Source organism: Lutra lutra, chromosome 9 (genome assembly GCF_902655055.1).
Source record: "Lutra lutra chromosome 9, mLutLut1.2, whole genome shotgun sequence".
In the NCBI taxonomy this organism is placed as follows: domain Eukaryota; kingdom Metazoa; phylum Chordata; class Mammalia; order Carnivora; family Mustelidae; genus Lutra; species Lutra lutra.
In genome coordinates, this window is record NC_062286.1 from 72,870,440 (window position 1) to 72,887,596 (window position 17,157).

General features: G+C 40.4%; 1 protein-coding gene across 1 annotated transcript in view; it reads left to right on the forward strand.

The window, feature by feature from the left end:
• Window positions 1-17,157, forward strand: part of FSHR (follicle stimulating hormone receptor) — a 159,017-nt gene that overhangs the window by 94,429 nt on the left and 47,431 nt on the right. Inside the window, 1 exon segment of the mRNA XM_047745358.1 lies at window positions 16,538-16,612. Coding sequence (XP_047601314.1) covers window positions 16,538-16,612 — 75 coding nt within the window.

A 17,157-nucleotide genomic window follows, 5' to 3' on the forward strand; every position in this document is an offset into this window, starting at 1 on the left:
GTCAGGCTGTTGGCTTGGCGAGGAGTCTGCTTGAGATTCTCTCTCTCTCTCACCCTCTGCCCCTGACCCCACCTACCATCACACTCTTTCCCTGAAATAAATAAATAAATCTTAAAATAAAATAAGAGATGTCTCAAGGGCCACAGAGACTCTCTGTTGGAGGAGACATATTTGGGGTTGCTAACCACAGGTTTAGCTGGTAAGCTATCATTAAATACTCTGGATCTTGTAGGCATCAGGCAATACTCTAATACTCTAATAACACGATGCCTCATCTCACCAGCTCTCAGGAGCCCCTCCTTGCACTCTCTCCCATCTTAGAACTGGCTTCCTCCCACTCAATTTTCAGGCAGAACCTAGCTGGGGAAGAGGTGGGGAAAAGGAAGTGTCAGGCAGAGAGTTAGTCCAAGATTTCCTCCTGGACATTAAACATCTGAGCACTCCAAACTTTGGGTCTTGTTTCCTTGACACAAACACTCCCAGAGAATATGAACTTATGTTTGCTTTCCATGCTGTTGCCTTGTGTTTGAGCCACATCTACAATTTGGCCACAGAACAGTGACCTCATTTCATCTTTTCCTTGACTGGGTGAGGACCTGGAATTTTCAACCAGCCTGCTATGAAATCATGATAGGTCATAAATATGATGTAAGGGGATCCAGAAAGGCTCAGAGGCTCCAAAAGTACTTCAGCCATATGCTCTGTTGTGCCCCAAATTACTTTAGCTATGTGTTCCACTATGCCCCCAAAATACTTCAGCTATGTGCTCCATTGTCCCCAGTGTTCGTCTTGACTCTTTGGTTACATCTTTGCTCCCTGTTAAAGTGTAATGCCCTCCCGCTCAATCAAGAGTATCATCAGACAGACACTTTGGTGTGAATGACTGCTTCTTCTTTCAAGCAGAGACTAAGACAGGGTGTGGGAGAGAGAGGGAAGTCACTAACACAGGCCCAGATGATGCAGGGTGCAAGGCCGGCTACACTTCCTAGGATGCCTGGAGCCAAGCTCTGCTCCTAGAGCCACTAGGCGAACTTGGTTGTAGCCCATCCCATTTCCTCTCAAGTATCCTCATTACCTATTGGAGGTGAAAAGAACTCCCCTGTGTTTGCCTCTTCAATAATACCCCCCTTCAGCTGCGTTTTGTCCTCCCATTCAAGTTGGTGATTTTCAATCTTCAGTTTTCTTAAGTTCTGGGAAGTAGAAGAAAGAAAAAATGAGCACAAGTGAGATGTTCACTTGTGCCTCCTGCCTCCATTCTCAAGTTCTTCTTGGCAGATTATAAACTGTTGCTACTATAAGACATCTCTTCAGGTTACAGAAGCAATAAGCAATAAAGGACTCACTCTCAACTCTAGGGAGTTGACTTTCCAATAATTTTCTCATTTCCTCATTGTGCCTGCACCTCCCAGCTCTCTTTAAATACTACAGAGCATATTCTGTCACTCACCTTGTCTGATCATATTGATTGTCAGCAATTGCAGTCTAAATGGAAAGCAAGTTGCTATGGTAATTCCTGTGTCTTAGGTCTTACATTTAAAGACACAATGATCCTAAAAAGGGGGAAATTGCTTGTAGTTGATGACAGAGGAAAATATACAAATTGTGCAACTAATATATTCAAATGAATTCTGAAATCTAAAACAGGATTAGATGTAATAAATTGGTCCTAGAATTTCCACCAAAAACACATTTGCTCTGAATGTTTTTCTTTTCTTCCAAATACTTATATTTTTATGGGGGTAAAAAGCATCATGAACAAGCAGGAAGGAGGGGACTATTCATAGCTAAACATTAGGTTTGAGATAATTAGCACAAAGATCCTGCATTGTGAGCTTAAAAGAACATCAAATGGATGCAGGCAGTCCCAGGTTCTACTTCTCCAAGTTGGTGTATGGCCTTAGGTTGATCACCAAACCTTTCCATACTTTCTCATTCTTCCCTCCTCAACAAGATAAGAGATTTTTGCTTCTTTCACTACTTTAGTCTTTCAACAATCACTTGGTCCACAGGAACCCTGCTCTCAGTTGCACTGAAGACAACTGTTTACAATTTCCTATTAGAGGCTCCTTGAAGGCAGAAATTGTATTCTCTTGAATATAACTGAAGACGATGACTGCGGATCAATTTGAGATTTGATGCCAAAAATACTAAAGCATTGTTAATGCCTGTTCCCTTCAGCTCCATAGACTTGAAACCCTTCTGTGTGTGATGTGATAGGTTCAGTAGTACTGAGAGTGTGACGGCAGCCACAGATCCAGCCCTTGTGAACCCACAGACAGAAGCACAGCCAGCATAACTACACATCCAGCAATGATAAAATATTCTGATAAAGACACAAGGAGTGTGCTAGGGAATCTCAGAGGAAAGCAAATGTCTTAATTTCAAGGATTAGAGAAGGCTTCCTTGGAGAAACTATAAAGGTTGCTCAGAAAAATTAATGAGATACTTAGGTGTGAGGGGTAAAGTTTACTTTAATCAATGCAAGGCAAAGGAGTTCAAATCCTGCAGATGTCACCTGTCCAATCAGCACACGCTTGTTGAGTGCTGGCTGGGTGTAGAGGTGACAAGCTATGAATATAACAAAGCCCTTGACCTCAAGGAATTTATAGTCACTAGAGTAGACTCCAGAAAAAATGATAATAAATACCATTTCTTTAACACTTACTAAGCTTTAGGTACTTAACATTAATTATTCAGTATTTAGGCCTCACAAAGTTCTGTAAGGTAAATACTATTGTCCTCGTTTCTGATATGAAGAAACTGAGGCTCAGAGAATTTAAATAACTTTGCAAGCTTCACATAGCTTGGATGAGTCTATGAGTACTTGTATGGGTCTACAATACTAGCTCTGTTGTCTGGATCCTAACATAGATAATACCCCTTTTCCTGGTTAGCCTTGACTCAGTTTCTGCAGCCCCAGCAAAACTTAAGTGGATGAATGAAAACGTATGAAAGAAAATCTGAGGAAAAAAGGAGAAGACGCATGTGTAGGACATGAAAATCTAGTAAATCTAGATGATAACTACTTGAGAACCTTCCTTCCTTTGCTGATATTCTGAAATTCTCCTTTCAGGCATGTTACGAAACAAAAAACATTCCCTAAAAGTGGTCTTCCTAATAAGATCTTTGTTACCTGAAGTTATATTAGTAAAGGACAAATGTGCATTTCACAAATTACTCAAGTGCCTAGGAGTACAAAGTTCCCCCCAGAAGCTGCTAAAGGGAGGAAGGAAATATGGGTTCTTTTTTCTGCCCCACAGCCAACACCCTAGAATTCATAAGGAATAATCCCAGCATTATTTGTTTTGCCACTCTCTAAGCTTTTTTTTAAACAAAAGCTACCAAGGCATAGAAAAGGCCTGAATATCAACTGGTTGATGATTCCCAAAATCTTGGGTGGACTTATCCAGCTAAATCTGACTCATGTCAAGGAACAGTCCACTGTCCTCCTCACTTTCTAAAATGATGCCATTTTTCTCCAGGCAGTGGCAAGTCTCATTACCTAGAATCTGTTTCAAGACTTACTTCCTTTTTCCTGACCATATGGATCCTCCTTGCTGTAAAAATAGGGGCACATTCAGTACCAACGTGATGCAAAGGTAGCCCAAGAGTAGGGCTTTTGACTATCATTTGATGTGGGGTGGAGAAATCTGCTCAGAAATTGATATAAAATCAATGAAATATGTAGTCATTACAGAGGGGCCCCTGAATTTCTGAATTCAAAAAAATTCAGAAAATGTAGCAAGGGGCAGGATGGTATCAGTTTTCCATGCAGGACGCTTGCCAAAGAGCAAAGTAAGAATCAATCCAACCCAAATTCAGAAGTGGCCAAATGTGAGTTCCTTCTTGTTCCTTCACTGCTGCCCATAAAGGAGGCACTTTTATGCCAAGAATAAGAGTTAATGAGGTGGAAAATGGTGGGGCATAAAAGGGAGAGTAATTATGAATTACAGAGTGAAAACAGAGACTGGAAAGAGGATGAAAGCCATTTGGGGAAGGGCAGATTTGTTATAGGTATAGGTTACCAAAAAAAAAAAAAAAAAAAAGGCATAACAGATCACAGAGATAATTATTAAGGAAGCTTTTGGGATGCTGTGGGGCAACAGAAGTGTGCAGAAAAGCCTGCAATAATTGCCACACACACATACTTGGTGTTTCTTTTGGGAAAGAGGCTCAGGATATATGACAATGAGGAATTCAACACTAACTTACAGGGGGATCAATGGAGCCTTCTTTAAGCTGACAATAAAAGAAGCACAGTCTTCAGGAGAATAATGGCTCAGACTAGGGGAACCTTCTCTCCTTGTCCAGGCCTCAGGAAGAATGGCCCTTACTGGTTATCTCACAGAGCTGCTCCTAAGGAAACAGGTGCAGTACCTTAAGAACGATGCTCCACAGAGCCCTTCACCCCAGCTTGTTAGAAACAGAAGCTGGCTGTCATGCAGGACTGCTGACGATGTGGCTGGCTGCCTTTTAATAACAGAATCGCAGAAATAATTAAAATCACTGAATTCTAGGGCTAGAAGGGACCCAGGAGATCATGTGGATCAACAGTGTTGTTTTATAGATGAGGAACAAAGGCCCAGAGAAGGTAACTGATTTGACTCAAGCAGAGTGGTTAATTAGTGGCAGAGTCAAGACTAGAACCTAGGTCTCCTGACTCCAGTGAAGTAATAAAAATCATGGTAAGCAGCATAACCTTTGCATAACACTATGTGTTTTTTTTTTCCTTCTGCATGGCATACATTATTCATATGATCTTCAATAGCCCGACCAACTACAAAGAATCGAGTATGAAATGTATTAAGGTACCAAGGGCCTTACCAACATCTTACTGCAGGAAATGGATCTCAGAGAGCTCCAGTGATTTGCAAAAGTGATGAAGGACTTCCTCTGACCCACTCAAGAGACCTGGACTCATGCAGCTCCACATTGCTGTAGTTTAGAGAGCTAAAGGTTCAAATTTCTTAATCTGAACACCCCTCCCCCAGCCTGTGTGCTAATGGATTTAGTAGTCCCCATTGTGAAAAAGTTGTTCTTTCTGGCATGTTGGTGCATATTCTTTCATGACATAATTGAAAAAGAAAAGAAAAAGCCAAGGGACCATAATTCCAGAAGGAGCAGCCATCTGCTGTGCTCACAGCAAGAGGCCATACAACTCCATCACAGGTAGTAAATATTGTATCACTAAGTTTAAGAGAGGGCTCTGGTAAATGAGGTCAAATAGACACTTAGTTTTGGGGGGGAAGTTTTTTGGTTGTTTGTCTTCTTCCAATGTGGTCCAGCAGTACTCCTACATGACTCCTAATTAAAAGGCCAACAAAAATTTAAACACTTAGTGTATATACCCATCTTTCACCAGATGATGGATGGAAAGCTCATACGTGCCTGATAGGAGGAAACTTGTTGGGTAAATATGAGATACCATGCAGGGTGCTACAATCTTAGGTTTTAGAATGAATAGATGGCAACAGCAAATTCCAAAATGTCAGGGACTTTAAAACTAAGTTTCCAGGGGCGCCTGGGTGGCTCAGTGGGTTAGGCCACTGCCTTCGGCTCAGGTCATGATCTCAGAGTCCTGGGATCGAGCCCCGCATCGGGCTCCCTGCTCAGCAGGGAGCCTGCTTCCTCCTCTCTCTCTGCCTGCCTCTCTGCCTGCTTGTGATCTCTCTGTCAAATAAATAAATAAAATCTTAAAAAAAAAAAAAAACCTAAGTTTCCCTCTTTGTCACCTAGCAGTCACACTTTATTTAGGATGCCAGGGCAAGAGCTGCTTCACTGTCTTTAATCATGGCTTCCCAGTTTGCCCTGGATGTCTCTAGCCAACTTGGTTGGAAAGGAGAGAGAACATGGAAGAACACCCGCAGGGCACTATGGGCCAAGCCTAAGGTCACACACATCACTTCTGTTCACATTCCAGGGGAGAAACCTTCTCACAAGATAATAGCAAACATTGCCTAACAGCAAAATTGCCCAGAAAATGTAGTCTATCTATGTACCCAAAAATAAGAGAGGAAAAACCAATTTTGATAGACAGCTAGAAATCTCTTCATGCCATGTATTATGTCCATAATCTCATAAAAACCCTAAGAGGTAGTTATAATGATCCCCACTGGATTAAATAAGCCTCATGAGGGTTAGCTGACTTGTCTAAGATAAAAGTAGAATTTTAATTCAAGTCTATTTGTCTTCCAGGTGTATGTTCACATACATTCACATGTGGATGTGAGCTAAGACAAACACAAGTCAGCAGAACCTTAGTAGAACAAGTCATTAGTGAAATTACACAGGTAGAGCATTTCATACTATACTGCTATATAGGTGTGTAATAAAGGTTAATTATTATCGCTATCATTATTATCGATGCAGCCTTGAGTTACACAGCTGAAACTTCCATATGTCCCAATCCGACAAATCACTTATCATGGCTTGTGTGTCAGAAGCACCACCTACCTTCCCATCTCCCTTTCTTTGGCCTCTGCAGAAGCTGGCAAACTACAGTGAAGCCAAGTGACCCAATCAACGTGCCTTCCCTTTCTTCTCTACACACAGTCTCCACTCCCTTATACAACCCTGGTTTTCCATGACACAGAACCCACTAAACTCCTGTTTAAACAATTTCCAACAGGCATACAGAGTAATAAAGGGATTTTCTGCCTTTTCTAACTTCTAACTCCAATATCATTCTATCTCTAGAAAATCTCTTTCCCTTTCCTTCCCTTTCCCTTTCTCCCTCCTTCTCTTTTTATCCTCCTCTTAATTCCCTTTGCTTTTCCTTTTTCCCTTTCCTTCCTCTTTCTTCCTTTTCCCTTTCCTTGCCCTCTTTCCCTTTCCTTCCCTTCCTTTCTCTTTCCCTTTCTCCCTTCTCTTTTTATCATTCTCTTAATTCCCTTTGTTTTTCCAAACAGCAGCCATCATGGCTCCAAAGCCCAAGTACTAGCTATCCTCCTGTATTCACGCAGAGATGAACTCCTTTTTCACTCCAACTATGTCTCCACTAGCCACTCCATTTTTATTTTCTTGCATATCAGATACATAGCCTTGAATTTTAAGTAAATCATTGGGACACTTAATTGTTAGAGAGACCCACATCAAACCACCAATAAGTCATCACATGACTATTAATAACTAATGGTCTAGCTGAAATTGCAAAGTGCCATAATCACAATAATGATGGTGGGGAATGAAAATGTTTGCAAGAAACACTGAAAAAAAGTAATTGAGAGGACTTGAGATTTGTTAAATATTTGAAGGGAAGTTAGAGGCGACCCCAGGATCTAAAGTTTGGGTTGGTCTAGTGAACCAATAGGGATGATAGAGCTGTTGGCTGGACTTACTAACTGGGGAAGGGAGTGGAGTTGGGGGAGGAAAATAATGAACCTGCTTGCAGTAGAATATATGGCTTTGGTAGTTGCATACATGGACTCTGGTCTAAGAGAGAAATATGTCCCAATAACATGTGAAGCATCAACAGAGAGGTTCTAACAGGGAAAGCTTGAGAAATCCAAAGACAGAGCTTCAGAAATGTTGACATTGAGAAGGCATGAGAGAAAACGTGGTATATGAGAACAAAGAATAAAATGTACTGAATCCTTACTCCGTACCCTGCTCTGCACTGCTGTGTTGGGCATCCTTCCCACACTTTCCTCCACTTCTTTTCTATTGCACTTCTGTACTCAAAACATCACACGCATGCTGCTTCCCTCCAACGAAACCGCTAATTCTTAGGAGACAGTTCTTGCTTTTTACGTGCTCTTACACGCTCTACACTTGCGTAGAGAAGGTACTAAAAAAGCACTTACCATATGAGTCACTGCTTGAGATTTTATCTGTGAAAGGTGATTTTGCACGTTGACATATTGCCTTGCCAGAACTCTAGTACGAAGCAGCATGGAGAAATGGGGTGGTATTTAGTTGTTTTATAGGCATATCACTCCCAAAAGGATTTCTACTCTAACAGGATTTTCTTAAGTGGCAATAGTTTTCCAACTCACTCTGAATATGGCCTACCTGATATCTGCCATCTTTTTGAGGCCCCATTCTCATATCCAAGGTCGACTTTACTTACTGGCTCTGTGGTAATTGGGGAAATTACTTAATCTTTATAGGCTTCTTTTTCCTCTTCTGTAAAGGGACTAAGAGTGATACAACCCTCATAGGGTTGTAATGATGATTAGGCAATTTAATAAATATGAAGAACAGAAAAACTGGCAAAAAGAGTCTAATAAATGTTAGCTATTATGACTGATTTTTAGTCCTTTTCCTCATCTGCTCTGGGAACTGAGGGAAACACATTACTTTAAAATATAATTACTCAACATTTTATATTAAGACAAAACTAAAAATGACACAATCAATTGCTATTGCTATATTTGAAAGTGAGTTGTATTCAACTGTCTCTGATTGAGTCATGGAGGGTTCTTTTACTGGTCTTAGTTTGGGGCCATATTTAGAGCATCTTTAGCAAAGACTCACCTAACCCAGGAGAAGGAAGGAGATGTGACATATCAGAAAAGGAGGGCATCTACCTGCTGCCACTGAGGAGGGAGAAGGAGCCTTTGGCGATGTCCTTATCACACACTGACAGCAAGTCCCACTCTGTACTGACCCTATCCCAAAGGGAACAATATCCTTTTTAGGTTATGCCTTCAGTGACAGAGATATCCTTATTGGGGCACACTGCCCACTCTTCTTTAATGGCCAATAGACCAGTGGTGGGTCTTTGTGGGAAACACTCAGAATGGAGGTTAGCACAATGCTATATATCAGCTGGTTTCAGAATCTGATCTGCATTAGGGTTGAAAGAACTATTCCTTGGACCTTTGCTAGCATCATTTTCCCAGCAAAGTGGTTGGCTAACTCAGTATCTCCTAGCTGAAGAGGAATTCAGTCTTAAACTCCAGAAGAAGGCAGACTGTCTAGCAGGCATGGTGACATCTGGGACTGACCATGTGATAAACACTGTGCTTTCATACATACCATCATACTTGGACCCTTTGACAACCCTGTGAGGTAGTCATTATTCCATTTTATAGACAAGGAAACTGAAGCTCAGTGAGACTCCCTAACTTGCCCCCAGTTATACAGCTAGTAAGAAAGAGAGGCAGGATTTAAACTCAGATCTCTATTTTAGTCTCTGGATCTGACCCTTAAGGGAATTCTAAATGAGAGGGTTAAGTACGTGTTCGGAGACCATTATGAAATTTTCTGAAAGGCATTTTCACTGGAATTTTCACCTGAACTGTTCTGTATTTTTTAAAATTATATAGCACATTTCCAGAAGAATTTGGAGTAGAAATAGGATAGAAATACAGAAAATCATACAGTATATACTTGTGTGTATGTACATACATGTATATATATATGTATGCATATATGTATACCCATATATGTATATGTTATATATATTATGTACAAGCATGTTTAACATTTAATATGTAATAGATAATTTTATGTACTATATGTAAAAGTATATTACTCATGTATCTGCAGCTATACTCAAGTGCAACATACCAACCATTCTTTTTCTTTTTTCCAGTAACTCAGATGTAGCCTATCAAATAAAGACAGCACTGGCTAAAAGAAAGCCTAGAATACTAGACTGACTTGGAAATTATTGCTAAAACCTAAGATCAATTTTATTCATCTTTTAGATCCCTAGGACCCATCCTGGTGCCTGAAACACAAAAGCTACTTAATGACAATCTGTTGAACATTTGTTGAATTCGTTCTTAACTCTTTTAAATATTCACTCCAAGGTTCTGCTAAACAAGAAGTTTCCTTCCTGTGCTAATACACAATTTGATTTGTAAATACGCTGTTTACTGCAAGTTTTCAAGAACACAGCTTTGTTGTGCAAGAGCCAGGGTAGAAAATCTTTTATAATCTTTCAAAGATAATTCATTCACTCAGCAAACATTTGGCTGGTAGCAGGAATACTAAAATAAAAGGCAATGTCGCTGTCCTCTTTGCTTAGTGAAGGAGACAAACCAGAGTGCAAATTCAATACAGTATGTGAGGGCTACAACAGAGTGTGTATGTGGGGATCCCAGACCACGGGGAAGGAAAACAATCAAATCCCATTTAGTCTGAGGTTATTAAAAACAAAAAAATTGGGGGCGCCTGGGTGGCTCAGTGGGTTAAAGCCTCTGCCTTGGGCTCAGGTCATGATCCCAGGGTCCTGGGATCCAGGCCTGCATCGGGCTCTCTGCTCAGCATGGAGCCTGCTTCCTCCTCTCTGCCTGCCTCTCTGCCTACTTGTGATCTCTGTCTCTCAAATAAATAAAATCTTTTTTAAAAAATTTGATTTAGTGAATATTAAAAATACTTTAATGCAGTTGAATCCCCTAATGTGCCCAGTTAAGGAGGGGTATTTTAGAATGTTAGAGGGAAATCCTCTGTGGAAAGTCAAGGGAGGAGGGAAAAGAAGAGGCAGACCCAGTTGGAGAATATCTCCTATGTTGGGGGAGGGGGAAAAATACAGCAAAGTCGTCTCCATGTGTATTTTATTTCTTATTACATCCCAATATGTAGATGTCATTGAGGTTCTAGTGAGACCTTTAACTTCTGGTGACAGTTTCTTAGCTCTTCCTTATCCTGTATACCCATAACTAAACTCTCCTCTGAATCAAACAGTCCCAGCATTTAGCAAATAAGTATCAGGCAAAATGGTAGACAAATTAGTACCCCTCTATGATAGTTTGAAATCTTATGCTAGACCTGGTTGAATTCTATATGCTCATTCATTCCCTGAAGTCCCCCCTACTGAACACCCCGCCCCCTTCCATCAAGTGTACCTGTATATAAATACCACTCCAATGACAAGAAGAATGCACACCTGGAGTAGAATTTGTGGCTCAGAAACTCACTCCAGAGACAATGCCCTGAAAACCTCCAGTATCTCATGCAGGCACATCTTCCCTTCCTTCAAGGAAACATGGAATTTCACATGTACAGAAGAGACCTTTTAAAAGTCATCTTCTCCAATCCTCATAGAACCGTACCAGTCATCTCTGCTGTTTCCTCTTCCATGGGAGTTTTGTCAGTTCAAAGACTTCATCTGGGAGCCATGGGGAGCTGGGAAATGCTGTGACCCAGAGAAACAGAGCTAAAGGCATCCAGAAACTATTGGTACAGCAGACCAAATACATGTATGTGTTCCTTATATGTTGTGAATTAAATATGAAACTCCCGGAAACAAAAGCCTAACTCACAGACAAGTTGGCCTCGGCTGAAATTCGGGCATGCTGCCTACAGGAAAAGGGTGAAAGACCCTGAAGACAAATGTCATCTCCTTTGTAGTTCTATAGATGCCATTTCTGAACCTCAAGACTACTTTTCCTCCATTTACCCATCCATCCATTAAACATTTATTGAGTATCTATTATATGCTAATTTACCACTAGATGCCAAAGATACAACAATAGATGAATGAGATACCATCAAGAATTCAAAGTCAAGTTGGGGAATCAGACAATGACCACACATCCCCATCAAAAAAAGAGCATGACAAAACAATGTAATTCCTTTAACTGAGCAATCAAATAAGCCTTGTGAGAAGGAGAAGGTAGGAAAAATTTCAATGAGAAAGATTTCAATGTTGTATCCAACAGGGATAACAGGGTTTTTAAAATCAAGTGCATTGGGTGGTGGGATTATGGACATTGGGGAGAGTATGTGCTATGGTGAGTGCTGTGAAGTGTGTACAGACCTGTACCCCTGGGGCTAATAATACATTATATGTTTATAAACAAATTAAAAAATTATTTTAAAAAAATCAAATGCGTCACTCCCCTTGGTTTAATTTAATTGAACTCCCCTATCATGCTTTTCACATCCAGTCATGTGTGTGATATGGAGAAAGGTCTGGTGGAGTGTTATCACCAACATTTATCATACTAGAAGTTAAAACTGGGAAACATTTTAGTTGTCAGTCCATTTTAAAACAATAAACCCCTATATGCTACCATAAATAATAATCATTATGCAAAATAACTTGTCTTCTCAAAAAAAATTAGTGTGCAGAGTACCATGATTTTACATATTTGCAAAAATTTTCAGCAATCTGGGTTAATAGAAGACAGATGGAATCTCATATCTGCTTCTGCATTATAATTGTGCCTGTCATATTACACATCGAGCAACCCCTGGACTCCACTGTAGCCTCAAAAAATAAGAGGGAAAAAAATTCTACTTTTAGCATTTTTATGAAAATACTTTTGGCCATACAGACCACAAGATCACACTCTGAGAACAGCTAATCTGTAACATCCCTAGAGCTCTCCTCTCCTTATAAGCCCTTTACCTGTTGCCTCTAAGAAAACGCCATCACAGCTGGAATTGTGCCAATTGCAATGACTTGTCACAATTGCAAAGAAAGTTCTTAACTGAAGTTATTGAGACAAAGAATGGTTTCTTAATTATATAAGTTCTTTGGATGTAAAAATTTCACATCCTCCCTTCAAAGACCGATTTAATGATCCTCACAGCTGAGTATTATCTTAGTCAAGTCAGGTAACCTTTGTTAAACCTCCCTGGAGATATTTTGGCTGCACTAACTCCACTTTACATAGGTACACTAAAAATGAAGGGAAGCAATGCATAATGAAAAATACTATCAATTATCAATACTAAATAAATGTTCTTATATATTTTCCACAGCAGCTCTTGCTACACATTTAACATCTGAAATAGTGTGGCCTTTTTTCTTTTTTTTTTAAATTTTCTTACTTATGAAAACCTAAACCGAACTAGTACATTCTCTGTTTTACTCCTGCTTCCATCTTTTATCTCTGGTTTATCTTGCTACGATTTTGGCTCATTATCTCTCATTATCTTGTGCTCCAAAAAACTTATCTAACTTATTATCTCAGTAACCAAGGGAAAATTGGCCCTTCTTGTTCCTGAAGCAAACTTTAAGACAAAATTCATAGACCTAAAAAGGACCTTAATGATCATCTAGTTCAGCAGTTCTCAATCTTTCCTGTATATGAGACTCACCATTGCTTAGAAAATTAAAGGGAGAAAAAAATAATACCAGAGTCCCACTCCAGACTAAAATCCAAATCTTTGGTGTGGACCCAGGCTTTGGAATTTTTTTAAGGTCCATCAGAAGACTCATTAGAATGTAGTCAGACTTGAAAAACTATGATATAGTCCAACTATTCACTTTACAGTTGGGGGGCAACAATGGCCAAAAGGGGAAGAATGCTTATTAATAGAATCACCAGGATAGAACTAGGATTTGAACACCACCTTCTGGCCAAGCAACATGACCAAGATTTTTCTATTAATTCCCTTAATTCAGAATTCTCAAAACACAAAGTTTATTCTCCTTCCCTTGCATAAAAGTCATCTTTCAGATAATTTTATTTATGTTCCATAAACAATTAAATAGATGCACCCATTTTTTAAAGATTTTATTTGTTTGAGAGCATGAGTTGGGGAAGGGGCAGAGGGAGAGGGACAAGCAAATTTCTCACTGAACACAGAGCCTGACGTGGGGCTCCATCCCAGGACCCTAAGATCATGACCTGAGCTGAAATAAGATGCTTAAATGACCGAACCAACCAGGTGCCCTGAAGTGCACCATTTTAAGTTTAAAATTTGGCAAGTTAGACAAGTATGTACACTCATGTTACTACTTCCCCAATCTAGATATAGAATGTTTCCATCACCCCAGAAAGTTTCCCCTCACCTCCTCCCCATCAGCAATCTTCATCTCAGACCCCAGGTGACAATCACTCTGACTTCTATCACTACTGATTAATTTTTCCCTGTTTTAGAACCTCATATAAGCTAAATTACACAGTATGTGTTCTTTGACTCAACATAATTTTTTAAAAATTCAATCATGCTGTATTCACAGTTTGTTCCATTTCATTGATGAGTAGAATTTCACCAATATATGGATATTCCAGCTTATCCACTGGGTTGTCTCCAGTTTGAAACTAATACAAATAAAGCTGCAATACACATTTGTCTACAAGTCTTTGGGAGGGCATACATTTTTATTTATCTTGAGCTAATATACACAGGAGTGGAAATACTGGGCCCAGGGTGGCCTGGGAGGAAGGATGTATAGAAGAAAGAGTTCCAGGCCTTCAACCAGCCAGAGGTGGTTCTGCATACAAGTGGGGCTGTTTATTAACATGGAGATCAAAATACTTCACAGGCATGTCAAAAAGATTGCAGAAAGTGTATACGGAGTAGCTGGTAAATATAGATGTGTAATAAATGATAACAGAAATGACTAGAGATGGCACTAGGTTGGGCTGGAACAAGATTCCTGAATTTCTCTGTGATATGTTCTTCCACTGCTGCATACTGTTCACCTTCCCTCAATCCTCATCCTGTCAAAGGCTCCCCCTCCCCCTACACAACCCCAACACCCTCTCCTGTATTTGAAGATGAGGCTTTAAAATATGAACTACCTTCCAAAATAATTTAGAAGTGTTCTTTGGCTTTCTATTCACAAAGAATGAACAAAGAAAGAATTGAGAATGAAAAAATTATCATTCTAATAATTTGTAGTTCTCTTTGACAAAAGGATGGACGGGAGGGAGGGAAGAAATCCAGATAAGGGAACTCACAGCACATGGATTCACTAAAGGAGAAAAGTTTGCCTTTTAGGCAATATGAGGCTGAGATATTACCATGAGTGGTGAACCAAACCTACTGGTAGCAGTAAGTGAACCTGGAAATCATTTTTGGAAGATATGGCCCCATTCGGATTTAAGCTCTGTCCTCTAGTTCTTCCTCCATGACCTATCTTTCCCTGTGCAACCCTTTTACTCAACTCCTTTAAGTGTTCAAATTAACATCTTCTTTTTCTAGGTCTACCACCTCTTTCCTACTCCTCCTCATTCCTGTACCTCCCAGAACTCCTTCCACTTGCAGGACAGAAGAGCAAAATAAATGGCCAATAGCCAACATGTTCTATCACACAGACACACACACACATGCACATATACACATACCACCCTTATCTATATTCAACTGTAAAAATTGTGAATACTTAAGTTTACCAAGTGAATCACGAAAAATGCTATCATAGAACAAGAAGGCTCTTTTCTCTCACAAAATGTCTCCTTCCTCATGGGGGCTTGTGAGAAGTCACCAACCACCACTGAGTTGACAAGCTCCAGATATCACCAGCCCCCCTCACTGAGCTGGCTGCTGCTTATAATCACACCTCCCCTGTAAAACTTCCTCCCTGCTCTGCCCTCCAGGCTTTCCCCTCACCAAGAGCCTTTCTAGAGCTCTTCAGCTAAATCCCAGGCCAGCAGACAGTGCTTCTGCCTCAGCCAATTTGAAATCGTGCTGCCTGTGAGATTTCCTAAGACACTCTCAGCTGCTGCATTAATACTGCATGAGCCTTCCTCTGGAGGCCTAATAAGAGCATGTTTCATCTGTGAGCCACTTTATAAACATTAAGTGATTAAGCCACCCTCTATCTTCTCAAGCTCTGAGCTTTGGCATAGTGGACTTCACTCTTCACTGTCCTCAAGTTACTCCAGCTGGGAAAAGAAAAAAGAAAAAGAAAAAAACAAAAACAAAAACAACCCCTGCAACCTGAAAGATCTTTCCTGGATATTTTACACCAAGACATTAAGACCAAAGGCCTTGCAGTAACAACCCCTACTTGGGTAATAGGATGGAGGGGGAAGTTACTTAAATCCATCTTCCTTTTAAAAGAGACTGAATTGAGGTTCTCATCTCCCAAAGCTAGATTAGTAGAGAGAAGAACTTGACTCCATGGTCTAGAACATGGTCATTGAACTAGAGCACATGGCACCAAATCCAGACTGCCGTCTATTTTTATAAATAAAGTTTTACTGGAAGACAGTCATGCTCATTCATTTGCTTGCTATCTATCTATGGCTACTTCTGCACTGCATTATCAATTGAGCAGTTGTGATGGAAACCAAATGATCCACAAAGCCAAAAAATACTTACCATCTAGGCTTGTAAAAAATTTTTGTTGACCCCTGCAGGGTCTAAGGAACTTCAAGCTTATTCTTATCCTGTATATTCCCTAAATATCTTTTATTTTTTAAGATTTTATTTATTTATTTGACAGAGATCACAAGTAGGCAGAGAGAGAGAGAGAGACAGAGGGAAGCAGGCTCCCTGCTGAGCAGAGAGTGACTCGGGGCTCAATCCCAGGACCCGGGATCATGAGTTGAGCCGAAGGCAGAGGCTTTAACCCACTGAGCCACCCAGGCACCCCGCTAAATATCTTTAATCAATTCTCTTTCCCTTTCTGGGCCTCAGTTTGTACATCTACAGACTGAATAACCTCTAAACTAACCGAGCCATCACCTTAGGCTTATTCTCTCATTGTTCTCTAAGTATTAGCATCTCATATGTTAGCTTTGACTCATTATTACAGCTGACTTGAGAGCAGGAATAGAGTTCTGTGTGTCTCATGAATCATTGTAGGCAGAAGGCTCTATGCTGAGCCCTAAATCCATCTGTGAAGTGTAACTGTTCTGACTTGAATCATATAGTTTGTTTTTTGTTTGTTTGTTTACAGAGAGATCTCACAGAATGAAGTCTTGGAAGTGATAGAGGCAAATGTGTTCTCCAACCTGCCCAAATTACATGAAATGTAAGCAAGATCCTGTGGGGTTTGTTCATGGTCTTTGGCAATAGCCTTAAATTTTGTGTATATCCCTGGGAGGCCCTATCTCTGCTCAATCCTCTGATCTCTGAAATTCATTTTAAGGGGTGCCTGGGTGGCTCCGTCAGTTGAGCGTCAGCCTTTGGCTCAGGACATGATCTTAGGATCCTGGGATGGAGCCCCTCATTGGGCTTCCTGCTCAGCAGGGAGTCTGCTTCTCCTTTTCCCTATGCCCCTCTCCCTGCTCATGCACTCATGTGCTCTCTCGCTCTATCTCTGTCTCAAATGAATAAATAAGGAAAAAAAAAATTCATTTTAAGATGTCAAAGTCAGCCCAAAGGCACTGTCATAGGTCTCTCTGCCTGGTGACTCGGGTACCAACCTAGAGACTAGTCTTGTCATGTTCCCTCCCTCCCAGATTTTTTTTCAATAGACCCAAGAACCTTGTTCGGTAACTTAAGATACCTCTATCTCATCTTCTTATTTAAAATTATTCCAGAGTCAGGGGCACCTGGGTGGCTCAGTGGTTAAGC